Below are 23,591 nucleotides of genomic sequence, written 5' to 3' on the forward strand. Positions count from 1 at the left end.
TTACATACTATGAAATAGTACAATATCGCCAAATCACGTTTTTTTTCCAGATATCTCGGTACCGAATTAGAACAGCGATTTGTAAAGGTTTCTCTTTGTGTCTCGGGTTCGCTAGAAAAATAACCCTACAATGCCAACAAATTTCCATTGAATCCACGGCTTTCTAAAATGCGCGAGCACACAAGCACGAATTTGCATGGAGCTCCGTGGCCCATTCATGAATAACAAAAGCGGTCGGTTCCGCGACCGGCGGTCAATTTACTTTCGTTATCGCGTCGAAATCTCGTTCTCGACACGGTCGCTCTATCGAAAGAGATTCCTCTCGCGACTTCTGCGCGCGTGTTTCATCCGACGTCGGTCGGTCCGCGGCGGTCCATTGGAAATGCCACGTGCTCTCGGTCTCGCGGGCGCGGCGCGGCGCCGCGGCGCGCCGTGTGCGTTCCCCGGATGAATTTGATGACGTCAACGAAGAGAGGGATCGACCGTTCGAGCCCTCGCAACCGACCAATCGCGCGGCGACTGTCGTTCCCTAGTCGAAAGCGGCCGTACGTTGCGTCATCCCTTAAATCCACAAGGTTGCGCACGTACGGCAACGCCAGTTTCATCATCGCCGATGCAATTCTAGCGGAACAGTCACACCTTCCTCCGTGACCCGTCGGGTGATGCAATTTCCTGGAAAATTTGAGAAATTCGCTCCCGATCGTTGAAACGATTGGGCTCCGAATTTTATGCATCCGTCGAACGAATCGTCGAATATTGTCTCCAAAGGAATCGTCGTATCGTCGATGCACTTTGTTTTGGAAAAAAATAGAACGAACGAAGCCAATGCCGTTAGATTTTCTAAATTGTTCTCGAAAGTCTAAAGGGTTCGATAAAACCTAAACATTATCTTCAACAAGCTAGATATATTCAACTTTATATTACTATTATATTATTATAATATAATATTTAAAAAAATATTATAATATTATTATATTATAATATTAAATTATAATATAATATTTAAAAAAATATTATAATATTATTATATTATAATATTAAATTATAATATAATATTATTATTATAATAATTAATAATACATTAAATAAAAATACAGTAGTAGTAGTAGTAGTAATAAAAATAATAATATATTAATTATTATTATATATTATTATAGTTGCCGACCAATCGGTATCTGTCTATCTATCGGTACAATCTGAGCATCGATTAGGGAGATTTTAGCGTACTCCTCGAACCGATGTTTGAATGGAAGGTCTACGAGAGCGTCGCCGAGCGTCGTTAGAAAAATCGCGGGTTCGCGAGCAGCTAATACGGCGTTCCGGCTTTCTCCCGGTGCAACTTGTTACCGCCTTCGATGAACCGAGAGACTGCAGGAATAGATGTAACCCGTTCCAATCGCATGACTCAGTCCCCGCGCAGACTTATTCGTTCCCGACGAAACTCGAACCGTCTCCAACTTGAATTCCCGGCGCGTTGGTTCGACGCCGCGCTCTAGACCGGCGCTAAAACCAATCCTCGGATCGCGAATTCAATTAGAAAGTCCGCTCGAATGAATCGAGCTAAATTTTTCGTCGTCGCCGTTCCGATCGGCTCTCCGTTCCGAAGGTTCCGCTCTCGGGTCGAGCCAAGGTGAAACGTCGCGATGTAATCTACGCTGCTGCACGCCGACTGTCGCACGTCCGATTCCGTGAACGAAGCTCTCGTTAATAATCGTGACTCGAAGGAATTTCTCCTCCTTAGGCCTCCGTTGCCGCGCGGCTCGTCCGCTCGATTTCGAAGCCGATCCCGAGCGGACGGTTCCGCGCGCGCGAATCGATAGCGAGTAACCGAATGCATGCATGCATACACATACGTACGTTCGTTCGTAATCGATCGGAAATTATTTGTTGTGTGTCGATCTCTCGGTATGCACGTATGTGCTCGGGCACTCTCACGCATGCCGTTCCGCGAAGGACACTGGAGACGGAAATATATCGCGTGCCATGCGAAAACGAGAGACCCCGGAGGATAAACGCGAAGGCATCGCGTACTATTTCAGTTATCAGAGTATCTAATTGTAGGCTATTTAATTGCTTTCCCGGAAATCGGCTGGTAGACCGTATAGCATCGCGTACAAGATTTATCGTCCGACATACTTTCGCCGCGAATATTAATCGTGTTAGCTTGCGCGCGAAATAGAGATCGACTACCGTGCTCTTTAACGCGTTAAGCGCCGACATCCGTCACCGAAAATTCCCCGTGAAATCGAAGCAGTTTAATTAACCCCTTGCCATACTTCGACGAGTTCGATTCGTCATGAAAATTTCTAGTAATAATTTATCGAGTATAGCTGTTATTCTGTCCTTTAAAATTGCAATAAATTTCTAATCTCTTGTTATCAATGTTTAAGCATTCAAGTGAATTTAGGCATACAATAAGCAGCAATTTTCTTTCGCTTCTAAGAAATTATTGCAATCGAAAAATTTCTAATCGCAGTAACTGCGAAGAAAATGGTATGTCAAGGGGTTAATCGCCCAGAAAATGGAAAGTTAAAAGTTTTACAATGCCTCGACACGCGAATGCATAAATCCTGCGATCAAGCATCCGCGCCTCTCCGCTGATCGAGAAGTTTTCATTCGTAGAATTCGATTCGCGATTAGGGCGATCACGACGCGAACGACGTTATCGAATCTGATGCAAAAGCAACAAAGGTGTACAGCGACGGGAACGCGGGCTCGAAACAGGCGATTTATCAAGTACGCGTACGCTCGATTAATCAGCCTTAATGTACCATTCGATCAGCCGTGAATAATCGCGACAGCTTCGAAAGATATTTGAGAAATCTACGTTCGTTTCGCGCAGCTGCATGCTTCACGACGTTATTAAACTCGAGGAGGTCGTAGCCGCAACAAGCAACGAACGAAGGAAGCCCGGGTAATCGGAATTGTTCGAAGCAAGTGCGCCGAGCAAATGCGGGAGGAATTGCGAAATTAACGAGCGAGCGTATAGTTATGAAAATACACGCTACGGGAACCGTCGCGAACGAGAACGCTTCGCAGGGGATGATTGCGACGCGCGAGGATTTTGTCCGCGACGTTTGATTCTGTCGAGGGGGCTATTTGAAATAAGAGGGTGTAGAATGAGGCACACGTAAATAACTATATTTAACGCTTCCACGACCGCGCTAGAAACCTCAAAAATTTTCATAAAATTAAAATATTTCATTCGATTGAACAAAAATTATGAAGCAAACTTATATGGCATCGATTGCTTCTTCAGCATTCGTACCTCTTGCAAATCTTAATAAAATTAAGCAATCATTTTTAATATTTCATCAATCATCCATTCGGTCGTCAATCGACTGAATTTGAAACGGGGAGATCTCCCCGTTCGGTTGGCTAAGTGTTAGCACATTAAAGGCGGGAGTCGTAGTACTACGATTTATCTCGACTTCTCATAAATATGTACTTTAAAACATTTTTTGTAATTAGTGTTTAGTTCTTTTTTAATATTTCTTTTAGTTTTAAGAGCTTAAATAAACTTTTTTAAGTCTAAATTTTTTTATGATTACACAAAATATCGCCCGCTCTAGGACGAAAAACGAGGCGGGGCGGTCGCCGCGTTACCTAGCATACTTTCGTCAAGATCCCCCGCCTTTAACACGTTCGGTGCCGAGCTTTTTTTACTCGAATCTTCACACTTTGATATTTTACTAAAACTTGATGTATTACGTGCAATTATTAATTCTCGTACACATAACAATGTAACAAAAACTTATCAACGCCCATTCTTGCGGTGGAAATTGATTCTTCGGTTCTAAATTTCTTGTAAACAATTTGTTCAGTTCACTAAGTAAACATGCAAGCGTGTACCATCAATGGCACATGTGGCACGGAACGTGTTAATGTGTTAAGAAAGAAGGGAAGGAGACACGGTGAACAAGCGCACAGTATGAGAGTACGGAAGAACCTGAGAGGCCTGGGCGACGATTCATGTTTTCATACCTGTGTACTCTCAGATATATGGAAATCCTGCATTTTTTAGGATGTGGAGGCTTTCCAAGACTCAAGAAATTACTTCTTGCTTCAACAGATTCGGAGGAATCGAATCGGATTTGAATTTAGAATTGGAATTTCGTCGGATGCTGCGAAGCGAAAAATTCGAATGTAGGAAAGAATTATGATAACCGTGGCGGTGTGTCGCTTAGCCGGCAAATAGGGGTGGGTGTCGGCCGAGCAAAGGTGCTCGGCCGCGAACGCGAAAGGAAACACGTAGATTGCGTGTATCGCCGTAACGCGGCTCTATACCGTCGCGTGATGCAATCGGTCCGCCGAATGAGTCGCCGCGAAACGGATGACCGTTTTGCCCTTGAGAAGGCGAGCCTCCATCTTCCAGCGGTACATTCACCGACGATGTTTTGGCTGCAACCGTGCCGTACGAACGAGGGGAAGTTAACCCCTCGGTGGATCCCCACCAGTTGCCACACGAACCCCACTACCACTATGGATCTCAGGGCTGTAACGTCGAACGAGGAACCCGGCGCCGTTGCACAAAATTACCAATTGCCGTCTAATCGCTTTATCGACGATCCGTTATTGTCCAATAATGCGCGAGTTAAGCTCACGATGACTGTTTCGAACAGAATCGGCTGAACTTCTTTTTCGAGCCGAAATATAATTTATATTATAATATACAGATATATATTCGAGCCGAAATAAAATTTATATTATAATATACTTATAATATATTATAATATAAATTTTAATAATATACTTATAATATTAATAATATTAATAATATAATTTTTAATAATATACTTATAATATATTATAATATAAATTTTATTTCGGCTCGAAAAAGAAGTTTAGCCGATATATTTACAGATATTGGAAATATTAATAATATAATATGCTTTCGCTCTCGACGCGAAAGTATCTTTCGTCGAACAAGTCTGCGGCTTCGCCGGATAGCATAAATCGCTGGGAACAACACGCTTCGGATATCGTACAGTTCGATTCTTTGTACGAAGAACATCGACTCGAGTAGAAAAAACAAACAAAACAGGTTCATTGTTCATCGTTCGCCATCGATTCCGTTTTCTCGTTGGCAAACGTCGACGCGCGTAATTCCGCTCGAAAAGCTCGGTCGATAATTCATCGGCAATTATTTCGTAACTCCGACGGAGAGCTCCGACGATGCTCCGAGACCAATTAAACTTTATCACTCGCGAGTCCCTCGGAACCGCATCGATGCGCGTGTAGCATATCGAAAAAATATCGCGCACCTGTTCCGTCCCGGGTGTTCCCCGAGTTCGCTCGATTTCTCGCGACTTGGCGCTCGGCCGTAACGATCGCGATTATCGAAACAATTATGCGAGCCGATACTGAACGCGGAAGAACAGCGAACGAATTCCTCGTAAACTAGGTCTTTCGTATGCGTGTTATTTGAAAAATGATCGAGGGGCACTGAAACGACAGCGAACATTTTATTTTCTCGTTTCGTGTCGGTAAAGGCAAGCTTGCCGAACAACCAGAAACAATATAGAAACGAAACACTCGAGAGAAACGCGCCGAAGATGCGAAAGAAACCTCGAATTAGTCGCGCGAAAAGTTCTTCGACGACGAACAATTACCGCGAACGGCCTTGGTACGACCAAGCCTCCTGACCCAAGGGTAGCGCAAGCAGTGGAATAAGCTCGTCGTCATCTACGAAGACAATAGGCCTGTAACGGTAACGGTAAGGTCGCGACGATTGATCGACGAGAGAGCGAGTTTTCGAGTTCGGCTCGACGGCGGGCGAAAGGGGTGCGAAAGATTGCGGCTCGATCGGTAAGGGTGTACCGGCTCGGGCCCGCCGGTGGCCCTCCGGTCTCTCCTACATGACCTCCTTCTCGCCCCACCACCCGGCCGGCGAACGTTCGCCCATGGGAGTGTAGGTACGCGCGTGGAACTGGCGCCGCCGTGCCAGCAGTCGCGATATAAAACTCGTGAGGTACGCTGCTGGTCGTTGAATCGTACGCGAACGTATACTCGTGAAACACGGTCCGTGGTTGGTGGTCCGACGAGGCGCGCGCGTGCAGCAACTTCTCTCTCGCAGCTCGCGCAGCGTCCGAGGAAATCGTTTCCGTGGCAGTAACGAGTCGAAAACCCGTCGGCGAGCAGCACGAGCCGCGCCGGACACGGAGCTACCGCAGCTGACACGTCGTTTCTGTGAACAAGGGCAAACTGGGAACGCCGTTCGGACACGAGCAACCTTTCCGGAGGGCCGTAGCTCGGGGTGCCACGACAAGGGGGAGGGCGATGAAGATGTCGACGTTGTCCACGAGCGACATGATCAAGCAGGAGGTGAGAGACGACCGAGTGCTCGGGGAGGAACGTCGGTGCGACCGCGAACGGAGGATTTATCCCTCGAAAGTGTCTCGGCCGATCGCGAGAGAGGGCTGTGGACACGCGCAAGGGATGGTGACACGAGTCCCTGTGCCAGCGTGACGCCAGTTTTAGGAGTGCTCGAAGCTGCGACCGGGACAATTTCACCGTGTCTCTGGGACAGGACGTAGCGACCTCGTCGCGACAGGCTCGTTCGAACATCTTCTGTCATCGAAGGAGAGCGGGCATGCTCGAGAAACGGGCCGCCCCGGGTCGGCGACTCGACCATGCCAGTCGCGTAGAAGGGCACAAAAGGGTTGCTACGTCCTCTCTCCACCGACCCGTCCAGTTGGCAGTTAACGGTCTAACGGTGCGTCACGTCGGACGCAGGGGTCTCCGGTTCTAGCGATAACGGATGACGCTTGTCCGATTATCGGCCGATAACGAGAGCCAGCTTGCGAAATATTTGTCGAGACGTCTGCTCGGAGGCCCGCGCGTTTCCGTTTTCGTTTTCGTTTTCGTCGAAGTGTCGCGCACGTTGTTTCTCGGAGGGATCGACGTCGGTGCGCCAGGTTTCGTTATCGATTGTGGACGGGCTGCCGGACGGAAAAGGAAGGAAAAGTGGCACGCTCGATGGAAACTGGCCCGCCGATGTCAATGAGCGCGCATCGGGGATCGATAAGCGCTGCCATAATTCTCGCGTTAGGCGCGTAAACCGCCGGAAGATAAGGCCGCGACGATCCCGGCTCGACGGTTCGTCGCCGACGGAGAGGCTCGCTCCTCGGACGCGGTCGATTCGTCGACGACGCGGGCCGGAACTCGGATCGATCGCGATCGTCCTCGCGGAGACACGATCCACGGATCCTTGATATTGATCCGCGGCGACCTCGCGACATTGTGATCTACTCGCGCAACGTGTTGCACCGGTGCACGTGCGCAACGATTCCGGTCCCGGCTCGGTTAGGCGAGGTCTCTCGCCGCGTTCCGATCGTTTTTCTGCGACGAGGTCGTCGCGCCAACGGGAAATTGTTTTCGTCGATCGGCCGTCCTTGACAGTTCACGCGGTTGTATAATAGTCTGCCGATCGGGCACGCGCTCGGATTCCGGCATCCGGCGTGAAAGGAGCGGAGAACGGGTTTTCTCCGAGCGCCGAAATCCTCTCTCGAGAAAGAGAGGCCCCCACCGGCCTTGGGCCCTGTCGGTAGACTGGCCCGGCCGAGAGGCCCGAAGCGGTTTCTGGCCGGCCGAGAGGCCGCCGGAATCGACGCGCGTCTCCCCGAATAAGTCCCCGGGAAGGTGACGCGTGCCCCGGGTCCCGCCACGCATCCATTTGCACACAGGAAAGTTTCGCGTAAACGGGCCGCGGAGCAGAGCGGGGAGGAACGGAGTCCGTGAATTCCGCCACGTGCTTTCAGGGGCGAATCACTGTGCATCGGCCTTTGCACGTTTCTTTGTTCCGGCGCGGCGTGCATGCACTGTACCATTCATTCATAAAACGGTCCTATTGGCTGGCAGGCGGGTGTGTCGGTGACGTCACCGGCGGATCAATGCCACAGAGGCGGAGGAAGGCGGCGCGGAATCGGCGGGAATATTCGAAACGCGGCACGGTTCCATCGAGCTGGAAAGTTCGCGTCGCAATAGGTGACGCAACGATCGCGCTTCGCCTTCGATTAGATTGTAAAATGCCGTGGATCGATTTACAGCGGTTCGATATCGGCGTTCCGGTCGCGGGACGCGCGGCCGGCGGAAACGCGGGCTGCTGCACGGGGGTGGCCGAGGGGCGGCGACACGTGACCGACGATTAGGGCTCGTTCGGCGATCGTTTCTAATTTTCTTTTTCCGTCGAACGACGAATTCGGTCGTTTATTATTCGAATGAATATGAAACTTCTTTTTTTCTCGCCGGTGCACGGGTCGGTGATGTAACAGAGTTCGAGGTCGGGACCGCTAGAAAACGGAGGGGGAGATGTTGGAAACGCTAGCTGGAAAATGGCCGAGCCCGAGTTGACCTTACGCGACCCTGACGAACCGCGTGCCGACGAACTCGGGTCCCTTCTCGCGCGCCCAAAATTATTTAGAGTTGCCCCGATCCGACGAGATAGATCCCCGTTGGAAATTCGAACGAGCTCGTTCCGGTCGTCACGCGCGCGTCCGCCGCGCGGTTTTAAAAAAACTCTCCCCGCCCCGAGTTATCGTCGTGTTCTTAATTCCATCATGTGGCCGTAAGCAATTCGCGGCGACGCTTTTTGCAGAGCTGTTACGTTGCACTCGAACTTGACAGTGGCGAGCGCCTGCGTGTCAATGATTTTTCACGATTTCTCGCTATCTACGGGCGGGCACACGTGACAAACGCCATTGATTAACGTCGGTCGGCGAGAACGACGCCGTTTCCCGCCAAGCGAATCGAACGAATCGCTTTTTACGAAACGATACGATCGCGCGATTTCGAGGAGTCGGTCGCCAGCTTGGTTCCTGTTTGCCAGTCCACCGATTACGCTCGTCCCGCGAGCGTGATCGATTTTTTCCGATGCTCCGAGGAAAGAATGATCGATAACGATTCGCGTCACGAATGAAAGAGACTTCCGCGTTTTCGAAAGCTCCATGGAAATACGATTGCAACGGCTCGAAATTGAAACGATCATACTCTTCGTTCATACGTACGTTCATGCAAATTTCTAAGTCCACGAGCTCGTTTAAAAAAAGCTGACGTCAAGAGAAAACGTATTGGATCCGACACTAAGTAATCCGCCGTACTTGTAGTTAACACTTTATCTGCCGGCAATCTTTTAATAGAAATTTTCTTCAAGAATTGTCCGGGAACAACGATAATCTCGTCCGCAGTCCATGGACTTGTTTGGACGAACGTGTAACACGAACGAGTCCTCTCGACATTATTATTTAACCCTTTCATGGGTACAATACGAATCGTCGAGAATATTTCAATTCGATAAGAATTCTTAAGGGTGGGAATATTCGAGCCTGGTGGTCCATACGCGCACTGGGTGAGAAGCATAGTTCCCAGTGCCTATGAAAGGGTTAAAAGAAAATGATGGATTCCGTGATTCATTCATGATGTTACAATATTCACGACATAAATCCATAAACAACGGAAATATCCCGTGCTGGTAGCGACGAGCTTCGACGCCGATCGATTTTTCATCGTACGCATGGATTTCGTGCGATCGCGTCGCGGTCGAACCGAGTCCATTTTTTTAATGCATTTCGATCGTCGGGATTATTTAATTTTGGCGAAGCGATCGTCGCGTTCCCCGCTGTCCGACGGTAACGGGAACACTGGGAATTCCGTCAACGGGAATGCGTCGCGATTATCAATTGAGCATTGCAATCACGCGAGCCCTGTAATTTGCTCGTCGCCGACGGCCGTCGTTCTATATTTCTTTTCTTTTTGTGACGCCTCGTTATTAATACTTGCTCCACATTCGATCGGCCGAAGGAAACCACCGGCTGCCAGATCGAATCGCAGAAATTACGCTCCCGTTCATAAGTCCATCGGCCGCGCGCTCGCGTTTACGCGACTGTAACGGCGAGTCGGCGTTGCGAAATTATTTAAATGGCGAAACGTAGCGGCGTTTTATCAGCCGGCTCCCGGTGATAATGCAACACAGAGATATCGGTCGGGTGATTCAATCGTTTCATAATTGACGGCATGATTCTACAGTTCCGGGTAAAAAGAAAAAAAGGTTGTAGTCACCGACTTCCAACGTTCGCGAGCGTGCGCGTGCAAGAGTTTTCGTTATCGCGCCGGTTTCGTTATCCGTATAATTTGTCTGTAATGCGTTTCAATGAAATGTTACGCGACTAAATGGCACTCTTGCGACACGATCTAGGCGCTCATCGATAACCACAAAAATGTCCGATAAAGCAAATCCAGCAACAATTTCTCTCGCCATTTCCGACACGCGCGAACTCGCCCCGCTAAATTTCAGCTCCGCGAATCCGATCGTTCCTTCGAAATCGATACCGAGCCGATCGATTTCGCATTTCCTTTCAAAGTTTAAATTCGTTCGAAAATTTACGATCAAAATGGTGTCAAAGTTTAAACGCGTTCCGTTCTGTCGTCGTCGCGTTAATTTCGACAAACGCGCGTTCAAGCTAGGATTCGCGCTCCACGGAAACTCGGTTTCGCTTCTGCATTTCGCGATCCGCGCCGAGATGCGCATTAAGCACGAGCACGATCGCTGGAGACCCGCGCGTGCACTTGTTAGCATATTCGCGGTTAAAAACGCGACGGAGCGATCGGCTTGAAATTCCCGTGTTCCATCGGCCGGCGAAGCGTTCGACGACTTTTGAACGACAGCGACCGCCGCGGAGGAGAATAAAAGTCGCTTTAACGATTCCGGAGCTGCTTCACGCAGGCGTGGATCGCGTCGGAATAGACGAACATCATTCGCGAGCCTGCATCACCTGTTCCGAGGCCCGCAGGGACGCCCGACGAACGCGTGTTCCCGCGGAAAAGCGTGCGCACCTGGCTCGCCCGATTTCGTCAGGAATTTCGCACGTGTGCGGACGCGGGATGTTTACGTCGGGTCTATCGATCCGGCCCACCGGGCCAACGTGTCCTCGCGACCCAATTTGGCTGCTCGTTTCTTTTGTCGTCTGCTCTCTCGGCCGGAGAAAATGGACCGCGGTGTCGTCCGCGAAACGGAAGGGTTAAGGACACCTTTTAAGCCGGCAGGCTGGCGATAATTGATTTTCCCTCTGTTCTCTTAAAGAGCAGCGCTCCGAAAAAGCGAACCTTTGTAACTTTAATCGCGCACTTTGCGAATGGAACAGCAAAATCTTCGTGGATACACTCATCCCAACAAATCGGAGAACCGATTCGTTTCAATATTACAACCGAACGAGACAGAGGCGAGAAACGATAACAATTCTTGCAAATATTTCTGTACATAGGTTTACAAAATTTTTGGAGTTTTTATTATTTTAATATCTCGTCATAATTGCGAACGATTTTCGACCAATCTCGCGCACTTTAGCAATCCATTTGGTCTTCCATTTGCAGGAAATTTGCCATAGCTTTGGCACATCTTTGTTGAACGAAGCCTCAAGAATAAATAAATAGTTCGGCGAGAATACTTTCGTTCGAACGAGAACGAAAGCAGTCGATCTGCTATTAGAGGCGAAGCGGATCTCTTATTGTTTTAATATTTCGTCATAATTGCGAATGATTTTCGACCGATCTCGCGCACTTTAGCAATTCATTTGGTCTTCCATTTGCAGGAAATTTGGCACAGCCTTGGCACATCTTTGTTGAACGAAGCCTGAAGAATAAATAAATAGTTTGGCGAGAATACTTTCGTTCGAACGAGAACGAAAGCAGTCGATCTACTATTAGAGGCGAAGCGGATCTACCGTATTCGATTCGTCACGGACCGCGTCGATTAAACCAATTCGAGAAACTTTATTTCCGTCGAGATTTCCATTTCCGAGGTTCGCGAATTAATTTAATATCAAGAGCTCGGATACGCGCGCCGATCCAGATATACATATAGGTCAATTACCGCTCTCGAATCGACGTAACGAATTCGGACGTTGACGTAATAATTACTCGGAATGCGCGCAAAGGTTACGTTGATCCGCCGTTTTACTCTTTTCACCGAGTACAACATAATTCTGTGACGCTCGTCTCGATTACAAATCGAGAAACCGATAAATCAGCTTGTTGTTCGATTTCGATTGGTTGGTCTCGAACCCGACCCTTCGGTCCAACGTTTGAATGCATTACGAGACCGATTAGATAAGACCGCGCGGGCAAAATATGCTGTTCTCCTATCGCTGGACATTCCGATTCATTTTTTCGGGTAACCGCGCGTCCGCGAATCGCGTTGCTCGCCGTTTTCGGATTCAAAATCTGGATTAACCTCTGGAGAACCGGAAGGCCAATATCCCCTCGTGCCATAATAGTTCCTAGAATAAAACCACCGGCTTGAATAAATCAATTGGCCGGCCGCTTCGCGGATCAAAAGTTGATCGCTGCTCGCGCTTTCAAACGATTGTTACCGAAAATGATTATTCACGAGACGATTACATCGTCGGAGTTCCTATCTTAACGACCCTTTCGAGGCCGCGGATCTGCCGGAAAAGTAGGTTGCCTCGATAACAGCAATTTCTGTCGCACCTTATCCATTACGTTATAGTACTCCGACGACAGACTCCAATATTTTCCCTTTCTCCGTCTATCGATTCGCGTTCCCTAGATTCTGGTACGTACGGAACTTGGAAACTGGGCCAATCCGAACTGTCCAAACAGCGTCGAGGCTATTTTAAAACATCCGAATATCGATTTGAAATCCCGCGGATCGGAATTCCGAAATTTTAATCGATATCCGGCGGGCCCGAGAACGACGACGCGCCGAAACCGTTCCGTTCCGTTTCGCGGAGAGACGGAAGAAACGATTTTTGTCGAGTCTCGATTCGCGATATATGTGCCACAGCTCTTATCCTTCTTCCACGCGGACGAAGCGCGCAAGATCGCGCGAAAACATGTTTGTTATCATTCAATTACTGCTTCGTCGAAATCGCGTACGATGTCACGAGCCGCACAGACAGAAAAGAGACATAAATATTTATCGGCGATTTTGAAATCGCTTTCGCGTCGAGATTCGCGAGACGTTTTGCATAAAACTATCGTCGTCGTCGTCGTCGTCGACGATTAAAGGAAACAGTGTTACAAGTTCGACGAATAAAAGGGGGGCTAGTCAAAGTTCATTTGAAGCATTCCTCGGCGGTTAAGCTGCGTAGCCGTATCGCTTTTTCCAGTAGTTAGATGACCGGGTTACGATGATTCCCTTTCCAATGCAATCAGAGTAATCGCGTAGAAATTGCGAGACTCGCGGGGAAGACTGGTATTATTGAGGGAAAGTATATTGCTTTTAGAAAGCCGTCGAAAATGAAAAATAATCTGTTCGAAAGACGCGTGCTAGGCTCGCCGATTGTGAAATGTTAAGAAGCCTTCTCGCAGCATTTTATTTTTCATTTTGTAATAGAGACGAACGATGTTCCAAATTGTTGTTAAATCTGCCTGAAAACCGATCGAATTTGTATCTTCGGGATAAATTGGAAGGAAGCTAGAGAGACGTCGAGGTTCATTTATACCGTATAAAATCGATTCGACGGCGATATGAAAATATATTAGCGTTATTTCCCACTGAAACATTTTTCTGCGATAAAAGAATCTAATTTGAGAATCAAAGGAATTAAGTATCACGAAGTTTTCGACTTGCTGTTGCCTCGGTACAGCGATTTCTCCCTAATAATCAAATAAAATGGACAATTTGGAAAGAGGAGATGCGACTCGTTTTTATAGTTACCGATTGTCAACAACTATAAAAACGAGACGCAATGCTCGAACAATCGTATCTCCTCTTCTCCTCCAAATTGTCCATTTTTGTGCGCAATCTAAACGCGAATTAGGGAGAAATTACTGTAGTTGGTTCTGCTGCGAGGACTCAATATCTCGAAAGTTTTGCGTAGGGTGATCGATCCTAGGTTCATCATTTTGTATTTGTGTGTGGCATGAACGAGCAACTATTAGATCGTTATTCGGAGCCATCGCTCGACTCGACACATACTCGATTATTCCTCGCTCACTCCCAACTCTCTCGCTACTCTCTTACACTTGCACGCGATGTCTTCCGGACTCTGACTCTCGGGTCTGTTACACGAACGCAGCCGTAGCTGCACACAAAGGCACCGCTTGCATTCTTTCAACTCGGCCATGCTTAAACACATTCCCGGAATTTCATCGTTCGTAGAATCTAGGCGACCTAGTATATTTCTCTCCGCTTCAATGACAGCTCGGATTCACCCGTCGAGTGTCACGAGCGACAGATGCTGACGTAACGGAAGAACAAACAAGATAAAAGGCGCCGAAACTTTTTCGAAATTTCTCGATCTACCGTGCATGTTCGACGGAGAACATTTTCATTGCACGCGAAGATCCTCGATTCCGATATCGTTGATATTTGGGAATAAAATCGGACAACGTCCGTCGATCGTTTAATTTGAAAGTGGCATAAGTCACTCTGTTTTTAAGTCGATATATTTAAGGGTTTGCGTTTTGACACGTTTAAAAATATGGATGCCAACTTTCGAGAAGATTTACGCGTATTTGTCATCTCAGGATACTGATATTTTCCTCGGTATAAATAATTTCGTATAAACATTAAAAAATCACCACTTTTCATTACGGTAAAGTGACTTATGCCACTTTCAAAATAAACGGCTCAAATGAGCGTCGCGTAGTTTTCAAGAATATCCGAAGCCAGAAAGGACGGATTAACCGCCGAAATTCGGCGTGGCTGACCTAGACTACGCATTCTATTTAAAGGGTAACCAGGCTCGCGGTACATTTTTCTTTCTCCGCACAGTTCATCGACACGATATGCAGCCGATTTCGCAAACACCGTCGACAATTGGACCAAGATACAACGTGTTCGACGTATTTATAACGGCGTCAACGGCAAAAATAAATTACCCCGTGAAATGCGAAAGTTTCAAAGACATTGTATAATCGGAGAGTTTACTTTTTACAACAGATCAGTTTCACTCTCTACAACGTACGCCGCGATATAAGTCTGATAAAAATAGTTAAGTTCAAGGTCGCTATAAAGTCGCGACGTTAAAGACCACCGAAATCGAAGCGGCTTTCTCAATGGAAAGCGGACGAGATCTACGGGATTGCTGTAGCAATTTCTCCCTCGTTTCGCGAGGGAACGTTCGGCATTGTCTTCGACGATAATGACCGAAGGAGCAACAGCGAACGCGATAAAGATACCGGAATGGAGACGGTTTCGTCGCGCTCGGGGCCGTTCGTCAGAACCGAGAGATCCATGTGGAAGCTCGATCAACGAATCTCGCGGCGACCAAAGGGAACGGTAGGGAATCCCCGAGTACCTAGCCGCAATTTAACCGCAGCCTATCATTTCCAGAATTATTTCCCCGGCGGCTCCTCCGTCGGCTGACTACCGATAGTCTCGCGACCTTTCCTCGTCCGCGATCGCGGGATCCTTCTCTCGCGTTAGCAAAATCGATAATTCGCGCTCCCGTTAATTGGCCGACCCTTTCGCAACGCGATAGAACCAGAACCAGAGGAAGAGGACGCGGCGATAAAAATCACCGCCGCGAAAATGATAAGGAAACGCGATCGACGAGGAGGGAATCCCGGGGCATCGTTCACCAATCTCGCCGAGACGGCGGTCGTCCGTCGGGGAAATGCGTAAATAATGACAATATCTTTGTCTGTTGCCCCCCTCCCCTCCCGCTATCCGGCTATCTACGTACATATTGAGTGCAGTTATGCAACATATGCAGCTGCGCGGACGACTCCGATATAGATAACACATTGGGGAACCGTTCAAGGTCCTCTCGTAACGCTGTTACGTGGTCGTCGGTCGATAACGAGATTTTCGTTCGTTCGCAGATAAAGGACATATGCAAGGATCTCGTCCTTTCGGATGATCAGCTGCGCAAGGTGATGGAGAGGCTGGACATCGAGCTGAAGAAGGGTCTCGGCAAAGCCACCCACAACGACTCCGTCGTCAAGTGCTTCACGACCTACGTGCAGGACCTTCCGAACGGCACCGGTAAGAGCATCGATCTTTTTCGACGAATCTCGAGCAGGTCGTCGCTCATTTTTTTCCCCGAGTCGTCCGAGACGTTCTATCGAGTTCGTCGAATCTTAGCTCTAATTGCAAGCGGACCGTTTGGATCCTTGATATCTACGAACTCGAGTCGTACAGCGCGATCGAGAAGACGAGGAGAATGCTGATGGACGGTCGAAGGAAACGCTCGTCGGAGTCTGGCAATATGCTAACATTTTTAACAAAAATATTGGAACACGTTAAAGCGGAATAACTTTTTTAGAACTGATCCAAATGACTAGATCTTTTTTTGTAATGATAGAGGGGCCAGTCTACTCTAGACCGTAATTAAAATACTTCTTTAAATTGTCCTATTGTTGTCTGTCGAGGTGAATTGCAACGTTCCTCGATGCTTCGAGGAAAACGTCGGAGAGAACGTTACGACGAAAACGTCGGAACAATTTCCTGTTAATATTCTGAATAGCCATTTTGTATAGAGATTTCTGTACCATTTCTAACACTCCGTCTCAACGGTTAACTTCTTGCGCTACGATTTCTTTTGTGTCTATGTTGATTAGCGCTTCTTCGTACTTAATCATTTCCCCGATAGATCCAGGCCATTTTCGTTGACAGAGGAGTCGAGCTGTGTTTCTACAGTAATGTCTTCCTAACTGGCGCTCAGATAGTGCAGAAAAATGGACAATGTGGGAAGAGGAGATACGATTATTCGAGCCTTGCGGCTCGTTTTTGTAATTGCTGACAATTCGTAACTGTAAAGACAAACCGCGAGGCTCGAACGATCGCATCTCGTCTTCCCAAATTGTCCATTTTTGTGGGCAATCTGATCGTCAATTAGGGAGACATTACTGTATTTAGAAGAAACGAGCGCCGTTCGTATTTAGATTACCAATTAGATAAATAAATAAATAAACAAATGTTAGTAATACAATTAAAAAACGAAACAGTCATTTCATTGCAACTGAACTCTACGTCTGGCCGCTGGTTCCCTTCTCGAAGAGATTGCAACGGCTAACTGGGTTAATCGGTGCCGACGAATAATCCAGAACGAAATTGTTTCGCGGCTCCTCGAAACTTTGATAGACGAGAGAGGCGTTTTCGGGGCGTTCTAAGATCGAAACACGGCTTGTTCGCAGAGAAGGGTAACTTCCTGGCCCTGGATCTGGGCGGCACGAACTTCAGGGTACTCCTGATCACTCTGGACTGCATGAACTTCGACATGAAGAGCAAAATTTACGCGATACCGCAGTCCCTGATGCTGGGCACCGGCACGCAGCTGTTCGATCACATAGCCCAGTGTCTGGCGTTGTTCGTCAAGGACCTGAACCTGCAGGACGAGCTGCTCCCGTTGGGTTTCACCTTCAGCTTCCCGCTGACCCAGGAGGGCCTGACGAAGGGTTACCTCGCTAGGTGGACCAAGGGATTCAATTGCAGCGGCGTGGTGGGCGAAGACGTGGTCGCTCTTCTCGAAGCGGCGATAAACAGAAGAAACGTGAGTAACCGCGAATCGACGTTTCGTATCGCGCGTCGTCTAATTCGGGCTCCGTTGTTGTTTCGCGGTCGTGTTCCCCCTTCGAATTGGCGTATTTATCGTTGATAATTTCGCGGGGGTTACGAAACAACGGAATCCGGGAACAACGAGACGAAAGCGTATTGGTCGCGCGCGTGGATAACAGCGCGAACAATCGTGGAGAACGCGCCGGTAATCTCGATTTTGTTGTGCAGGACGTTAAAATCGACGTGTGCGCTATTCTGAACGACACCACCGGCACGTTAATGTCATGCGCTTGGAAAAACAGGAACTGCCGTATCGGAATGATCGTCGGTGAGTGTGTACACAATTAATCAACGAAAGGCTTAAGTTCTATTGTCGGAAGAAGGAAAATATGAACTCGAGGCAAATCTGTACTTTGTCCGGGACGAACATACGTGCTCGGCTGTTTTTAACAATCGTTGTTATCTTCGTAATTCGACGTCTCTTGAACTCCGGATGACGTTCGACGCTAGAAACTATGTACCGAGCCATGAGAGACGATTGGTTTCTCATTTTTATTTTATTTTCAAATCTCCGATACTGTACAAATGTTTTCGTCAGAAATTTTCATACGAACCTCTTCGTTCGAACATACATTGTAATAAAAAGAAAATAATATATGAAATATATAAAAAGTATTATTAAAAAAATCACAGGAAATTTAAATAGATTCAATCTCGCGATTATTGTGAAATCTTCGTGGAGGAAACGAACGGAATTCGCGACACCGGTCAGCCTCGACGAAGTATTGAGAATGAGATTTCGATGGAACATTGTTAGGGGAAATTTCGCGATGCTGATCGAGCCAGCGATCATTCGTTCGATTGTTTCTGTGCATTCAGGTACGGGCGCAAACGCCTGCTACGTCGAAAACGTGAAGAACGTGGAATGCGCGATTCCTGGGAATTACTCAGAAAACAAGCCGCACATGCTGATCAACACCGAATGGGGTGCTTTCGGAGAGGGTGGCGTTCTCGATTTCGTCGTGACGGAGTTCGATCAAGCGATCGACGACCATTCGATCAACAAGAAGAAACAGCTGTTCGAGAAAATGATCTCCGGAATGTACATGGGCGAGCTGACGAGGTTGGTCATCGAGAAGTGCGTCGACGCCGGCCTGCTATTCGGCGGCAGGTCTGCCCCCGATCTCAAAAAGCGCGGCAAATTCTTCACCAAATACGTTTCCGAAATCGAAAAGTGAGTGTTGCAGACGTTAAACGCGATCCATCGAATTTCTTCTCCCTCGTCAGCGTGATAGTTTTTACGGCAGGGTAGCGAAGCCAGTTACCGCGGGGTAACCAATCGCTGTGCCGTTTTTTATCTTCGAGTATAATTAACTTTATACTTATCGTACGAGACTTACCAAATCTTTTTATTCAAATTCAATTGTTTATTTATATATTAAAATTAAACGGTATAAAAGACGGAGGTTCTTAAAATACCGCAGAAATTATTTCACTCTTTCTTCTGCGGAGCTAATAATAATATGATAAGCTATAATATATATATATATATATAATAATAATAATAATAATAATAATAATAATAATAATAATATAGTAAGCGAATAAGCTTAAGAAAATACTGAACGAATGAAGATCGTTATTCGGTTAAATAAATAATAATTTGGATATACGAAGACGTTGACGGGGGAAAATTATTCTATATATACGTGCGATCCTTCGAAAGGACTGTTCAAAAACGCCGTTTCTTTTCAGCGATCCCAAAGGTAAATACACAAACTGCCGCGAGGTTCTGGCGGAGCTGGGTATACGAAACGTAAGCGACCAGGATTGCGAGAACATCAGGTACGTTTGCTCGGTGGTGTCGAGGAGGGCCGCTCATCTTGCCAGTGCTGGTATCGCCACCCTTCTCAACAAAATGGGAGAGGACCAAGTCACGGTCGGCATCGACGGTTCGGTCTACAGATTTCACCCACACTTTCACGATCTTATGACCGAAAAAATTAGTCAACTACAGAGTCACAAGGTGAGCGTCGCCGGGATACATTGCACGTTCCTTTTATTTCGCTGGGAAAATACAGTTTCGGTGATGCGAACAGGGCATTTTTTTCTATTTCACACTGGCCTATCGCGTTACAGAAGATTCCTTTACGTTTCCGTTCCCGAGTTAGTCTTTCTCGGTAGCTGTCGCGAAATAGCCTAAAATATCGTTCGAATTGTCATCGAACTTTCTATTTTATACCTCGAGATCGCGTCTCGTAACTAAGAGAACGAAGACGAGTCGCAGCGTGGCTCGATAACAAACGACTTTATAAAACTGTTCATAGTTGAATCATTAATCATCCTTGAATCATGAATTACGATCGAACGATCGCGCGTTTCACAGAGTATGTAATCCGATGTCCCAATGAACCGGTCCGTTTATTTTGAAAGTGGCATAAGTCACTTCACCGTTAATGAAAAGTGGTGATTTTTTTAATGTTTATACGAAATTATTTATACCGAGAAAAATATCAGTATCCTGAGATAACAAATACAAGTAAATCATCTCGAAAGTTAGCATTCATATTTTTAAACTTGTTAAAACGCAAACCCTTGAATATATCGACTTAAAAACAAAGCGACTTATGCCACTGTCAAAATAAATGGCTCAACTATTGACAGTATTAGAACATTCTTCCTCTCCGTTAAGATCCGGAAAGAATTGGAACGTCGCTAAACAGATTCAATTTAACAGCTGCGATATTCGCCGAGTTCTCGGAGGCCGACGTCAATTGACTTGCTCCTTTGTTTGCAGTTCGACCTGATGCTGTCGGAAGATGGTAGCGGACGTGGTGCAGCGCTGGTCGCCGCAGTAGCCGCGTCGAATCGGTGAAGATAACGGCTGTGCCCAGTCTACTCAAAACCAGCTTAAATTAAGTTAGACACTGTGACAACTACATACGACACGGAAACACAGAACACCTAAATACACACACACAAATACGCGCGCATATATACAGACAGACAGACACACACACTCGTCGATAACACAGACAAGAATGCTTGAGAGAAAAAAGTCATGCATATATATGTATATGCCGAGGATGGAAGCAAAATATCGCGGCGAGCTAGCGAGGAAACTTGTGAATAAAGTATGATCGCGAGCGAGATTGTGTGCGAGAGAATCGTGAGAGAGAGAGAGAGAGAGAGAGATCGCGTGAACCAGAGAATGATAGTGGTGAAGAAATTGTACAGCAAAGAAACGGAACGAAGAAGGAAAAGAGAGGAGATACGAAGGAGCAGCGTGCACTCGTTTGTACATAGTAGACCGAAGAGAACGTAGCCTAGATCGTGTCGAGGATCGTCGTCGATCGTCGTCGATCGTCGAGAATCGGCGTCAGGACGTCGATGATCATCCGGTTCGGCATTCGTGTCGTTTCTGCAGATCGCAACATCGAAGAAGAGCGGATCTCCGGGCGATTCGACCGGGGCGATATCGAACAGAGCCGCGCTGCTTCGAATTCGATTCGACATCGATGTCGGCCATGAAATTGCACGGGTCGGCGCATTCGACGGACACCGAACTACTGCCAGAGTTGCAGCCAGGTTGCAGCCGGGAGCGGATTCGAGAAGGTACAGGTGTTCTAGACGGTGCTGCGCGAACTTCGCGAAGTTCACCGAGACGAAAACGACCCTTTCGGCTGGGCCGCGCCAAAGTACCTGAATAGGACGACGATCTTTCCTGCGGAAACGCCGACGACGAAGGATGCTCGACGCGGAGAGGGTTAAAACTCGATCGAAACATCGGCCGTCCTCGGAATCGCTGGGCCGGCCTCTTCCGTTTCGCGTGTTCGGCGAGGAGGACAGAGAAAACAGACGGATCCTCGGTTCGTAAATCGTTCGCATCGTCGTCGATCCAATCCTATGCAAGCTGTGTGTAATATTTTAGAGGGAGCGCGAGCGCCGGCTGAACAAAAAGAGAGAAGGCGCGGAGCGAATATGCAAGGGGGGGGCGAAAGCGTGCGAGAGTGCGAATTTGCGTGCGGATTAGCGAGTGTTTTGCAACAGTTTATTAGAGAAAGAGTAGTAGTACCGTTTTGAGGGATTAGACGGTTTGAAGTATTTTTAGATTTATAGGCCACGGTCGCGCCCGAGACACGTGTTCTTTGGACGTGCCCATATTTTTGTTCTTGTTACGAAGGCGGGGCGATCCTACGATTTTTCTCAGCCGTAGCCATTCGCCACCGAGAAACGATCTCTCGACGCGTCGACATCGCCAGCCTGAGACTTAAACGGAAGCGCACCCAGTCGAACGGAAAACCCGCGAGAAGAGCGACACCCGTACGCTAGCACAATTTATTCCCGTTGCTGCCTCGCGCGCCGAGGGCGATCGATGGAGAGAGAGAATCGTTGCGATCGGACCGCGGATTTTTATGCATTTACGACAAAAGCTGAAGCACGAAATTGCGACAATTGCGTAAGAAGGATTCGAACGATGCTAGTTTCAATTTATTACAACGAATCGAAAGAAACGTTGCGTTTCCATCTCGTTTCCGTTCCTCGAAATCGTCTCGGGCAATTTCTATCTTGCATAAAGATCCGCGGTTAGATCGTCGCGAAGCGTCGAACGACACGAAGACGACTTCGTCGATCCCGTCTCAGAGCGGCGATCGACGGAAACGTGTCCGTCGAGCGAACACGTCTGGGACCGAGATGACGTCGAAGAGATCTCTCCATCGGTGCACGAGAAACCGCGTCCGTTCCTCCTCCCGATGGAAACCGGTGCCGACGACGAGCCGAGTGACGCAATCGGCGTTTTATTTCGATCGTCGATCGCTATTCGAGCCGCGCTCCTATTGCGAAACGGAGGCAAGGATCGGTCGCGATCGCGCCGCGATCGAGGCTCGGCTCGGCTCGGCTCGCCATGTGTGTGTTCCATGTACCAGTTATTATTGCCGTCGACGATAAAGCGTCGCGGCGGCGATAAAAAAAATAGGAGAATCGAGTGTACACGGTAGATGCGTTCACCTGCCGGACAGAGGCGGCCGCGTTTTCCTCGCGATTCGAACTCGAGATATCTCCGGTTAAATTTAACCCGCGCGATCGTGCCTCCACACGCCTGGTTCTCCCCGTGTACCCCCCACACCTCGGCAATCATTATCATCGGAATCATCATCGATGCTGCGACGACTGTGGCGACTGAAGGCGGTGAGTACTCGTCCTAGCGGCCGGCTGTGAACCGATATCGCAAGATCACGCGGACCCACGTGAGAGTCGTTTTCGCTATAGGATAGTTAGAGACGGAGAGTGCTATAGGAGCGTCGTCGCGAAGCCGCGCACGCGGCGCGCGCGCGCCGTGGCGTATTTTACTAAACGGTTGAACAAGATAAACGAGAAAACGCATACGTGCAAAAAAAAAGAGACCGCCGGAGAATTCCGGTGGAACGAAAATATAAGAAGAGAGAAAGAGAGAGAGAGAGAGAGAGAGAGAGAGAACTCTGTGTATCCGGCGAGAGAAAAAGAAAAAGTGCGGGGACACTCGAGATTCCTACGTCGCGGCATCGTTCTTTTTAGTCGAGCATCGAACTACTCTTCTAGGTTGCGTAAGAAAAATCAACAGCTCCGAGAGACGCGATGTGTCCGTTTCCGTCCGAAAGAGAGAGAGAGAGCTCGAAGGCTGTCGGAATCGCTTTTTTGCACGCCGCCGATTGCGCCGATAGCGAGCGAAACCGCGCGCGGGAGTTCCATCGATCGGATAAAATACAATTCCTATACAGGGGGGCGATGATATCGTTGCTCGGATTAAAACGCCGGTCCGATAATTGCCGGAGAACACCGATCGATTGCTCGATTGGCGGCGGAGCATCGCAGCTTTCGGAGCGTCGCGACTTTTTTTACAATTAACAAAACGGTTAATGTTGTTGAGATGTGTACATGTTGAAGGTGCAAAATAAAAATTATCGTAAATCCCATTTACCCTTCGCTGTTCGCGCGGCCCGAACCTGTTCGCCGTCGCCGATACGGAATGCACGCGTGCCGCGCGCGTTCATGCCGCGCGCGATTTATTAAAACGCGCACGGCTGGAGATTGCCACGCTCGAGCGAACTTGGATGTATAGCTCGCGAATAGGGGGAACACACGGTGGACG

At 48.0% G+C, this 23,591-nt stretch overlaps 1 protein-coding gene across 4 annotated transcripts in view; it reads left to right on the forward strand.

Annotated features, from left to right (window-relative positions):
• Hex-A (Hexokinase A) overlaps window positions 1–23,415 on the forward strand; it is a 42,749-nt gene extending 19,334 nt beyond the window's left edge. For 2 of the 4 annotated variants that reach the window (XM_076520584.1, XM_076520582.1), the window contains exons 2-7: window positions 15,787–15,949; window positions 17,101–17,456; window positions 17,690–17,789; window positions 18,341–18,695; window positions 19,217–19,487; window positions 20,259–23,415. In XM_076520584.1, the coding sequence (XP_076376699.1) occupies window positions 15,787–15,949; window positions 17,101–17,456; window positions 17,690–17,789; window positions 18,341–18,695; window positions 19,217–19,487; window positions 20,259–20,336 (1,323 nt within the window). In that variant the 3' untranslated portion in view covers window positions 20,337–23,415. Of the gene's footprint in view, window positions 1–5,938; window positions 6,325–15,060; window positions 15,242–15,786; window positions 15,950–17,100; window positions 17,457–17,689; window positions 17,790–18,340; window positions 18,696–19,216; window positions 19,488–20,258 lie in introns of those variants that run through there. The other 2 variants (XM_076520585.1, XM_076520583.1) reach the window with 2 other exon arrangements.
• The last annotated feature ends 176 nt before the right edge of the window (window positions 23,416–23,591 follow it).

This window comes from Megalopta genalis, chromosome 3 (genome assembly GCF_051020955.1).
Source record: "Megalopta genalis isolate 19385.01 chromosome 3, iyMegGena1_principal, whole genome shotgun sequence".
Lineage (NCBI taxonomy): Eukaryota > Metazoa > Arthropoda > Insecta > Hymenoptera > Halictidae > Megalopta > Megalopta genalis.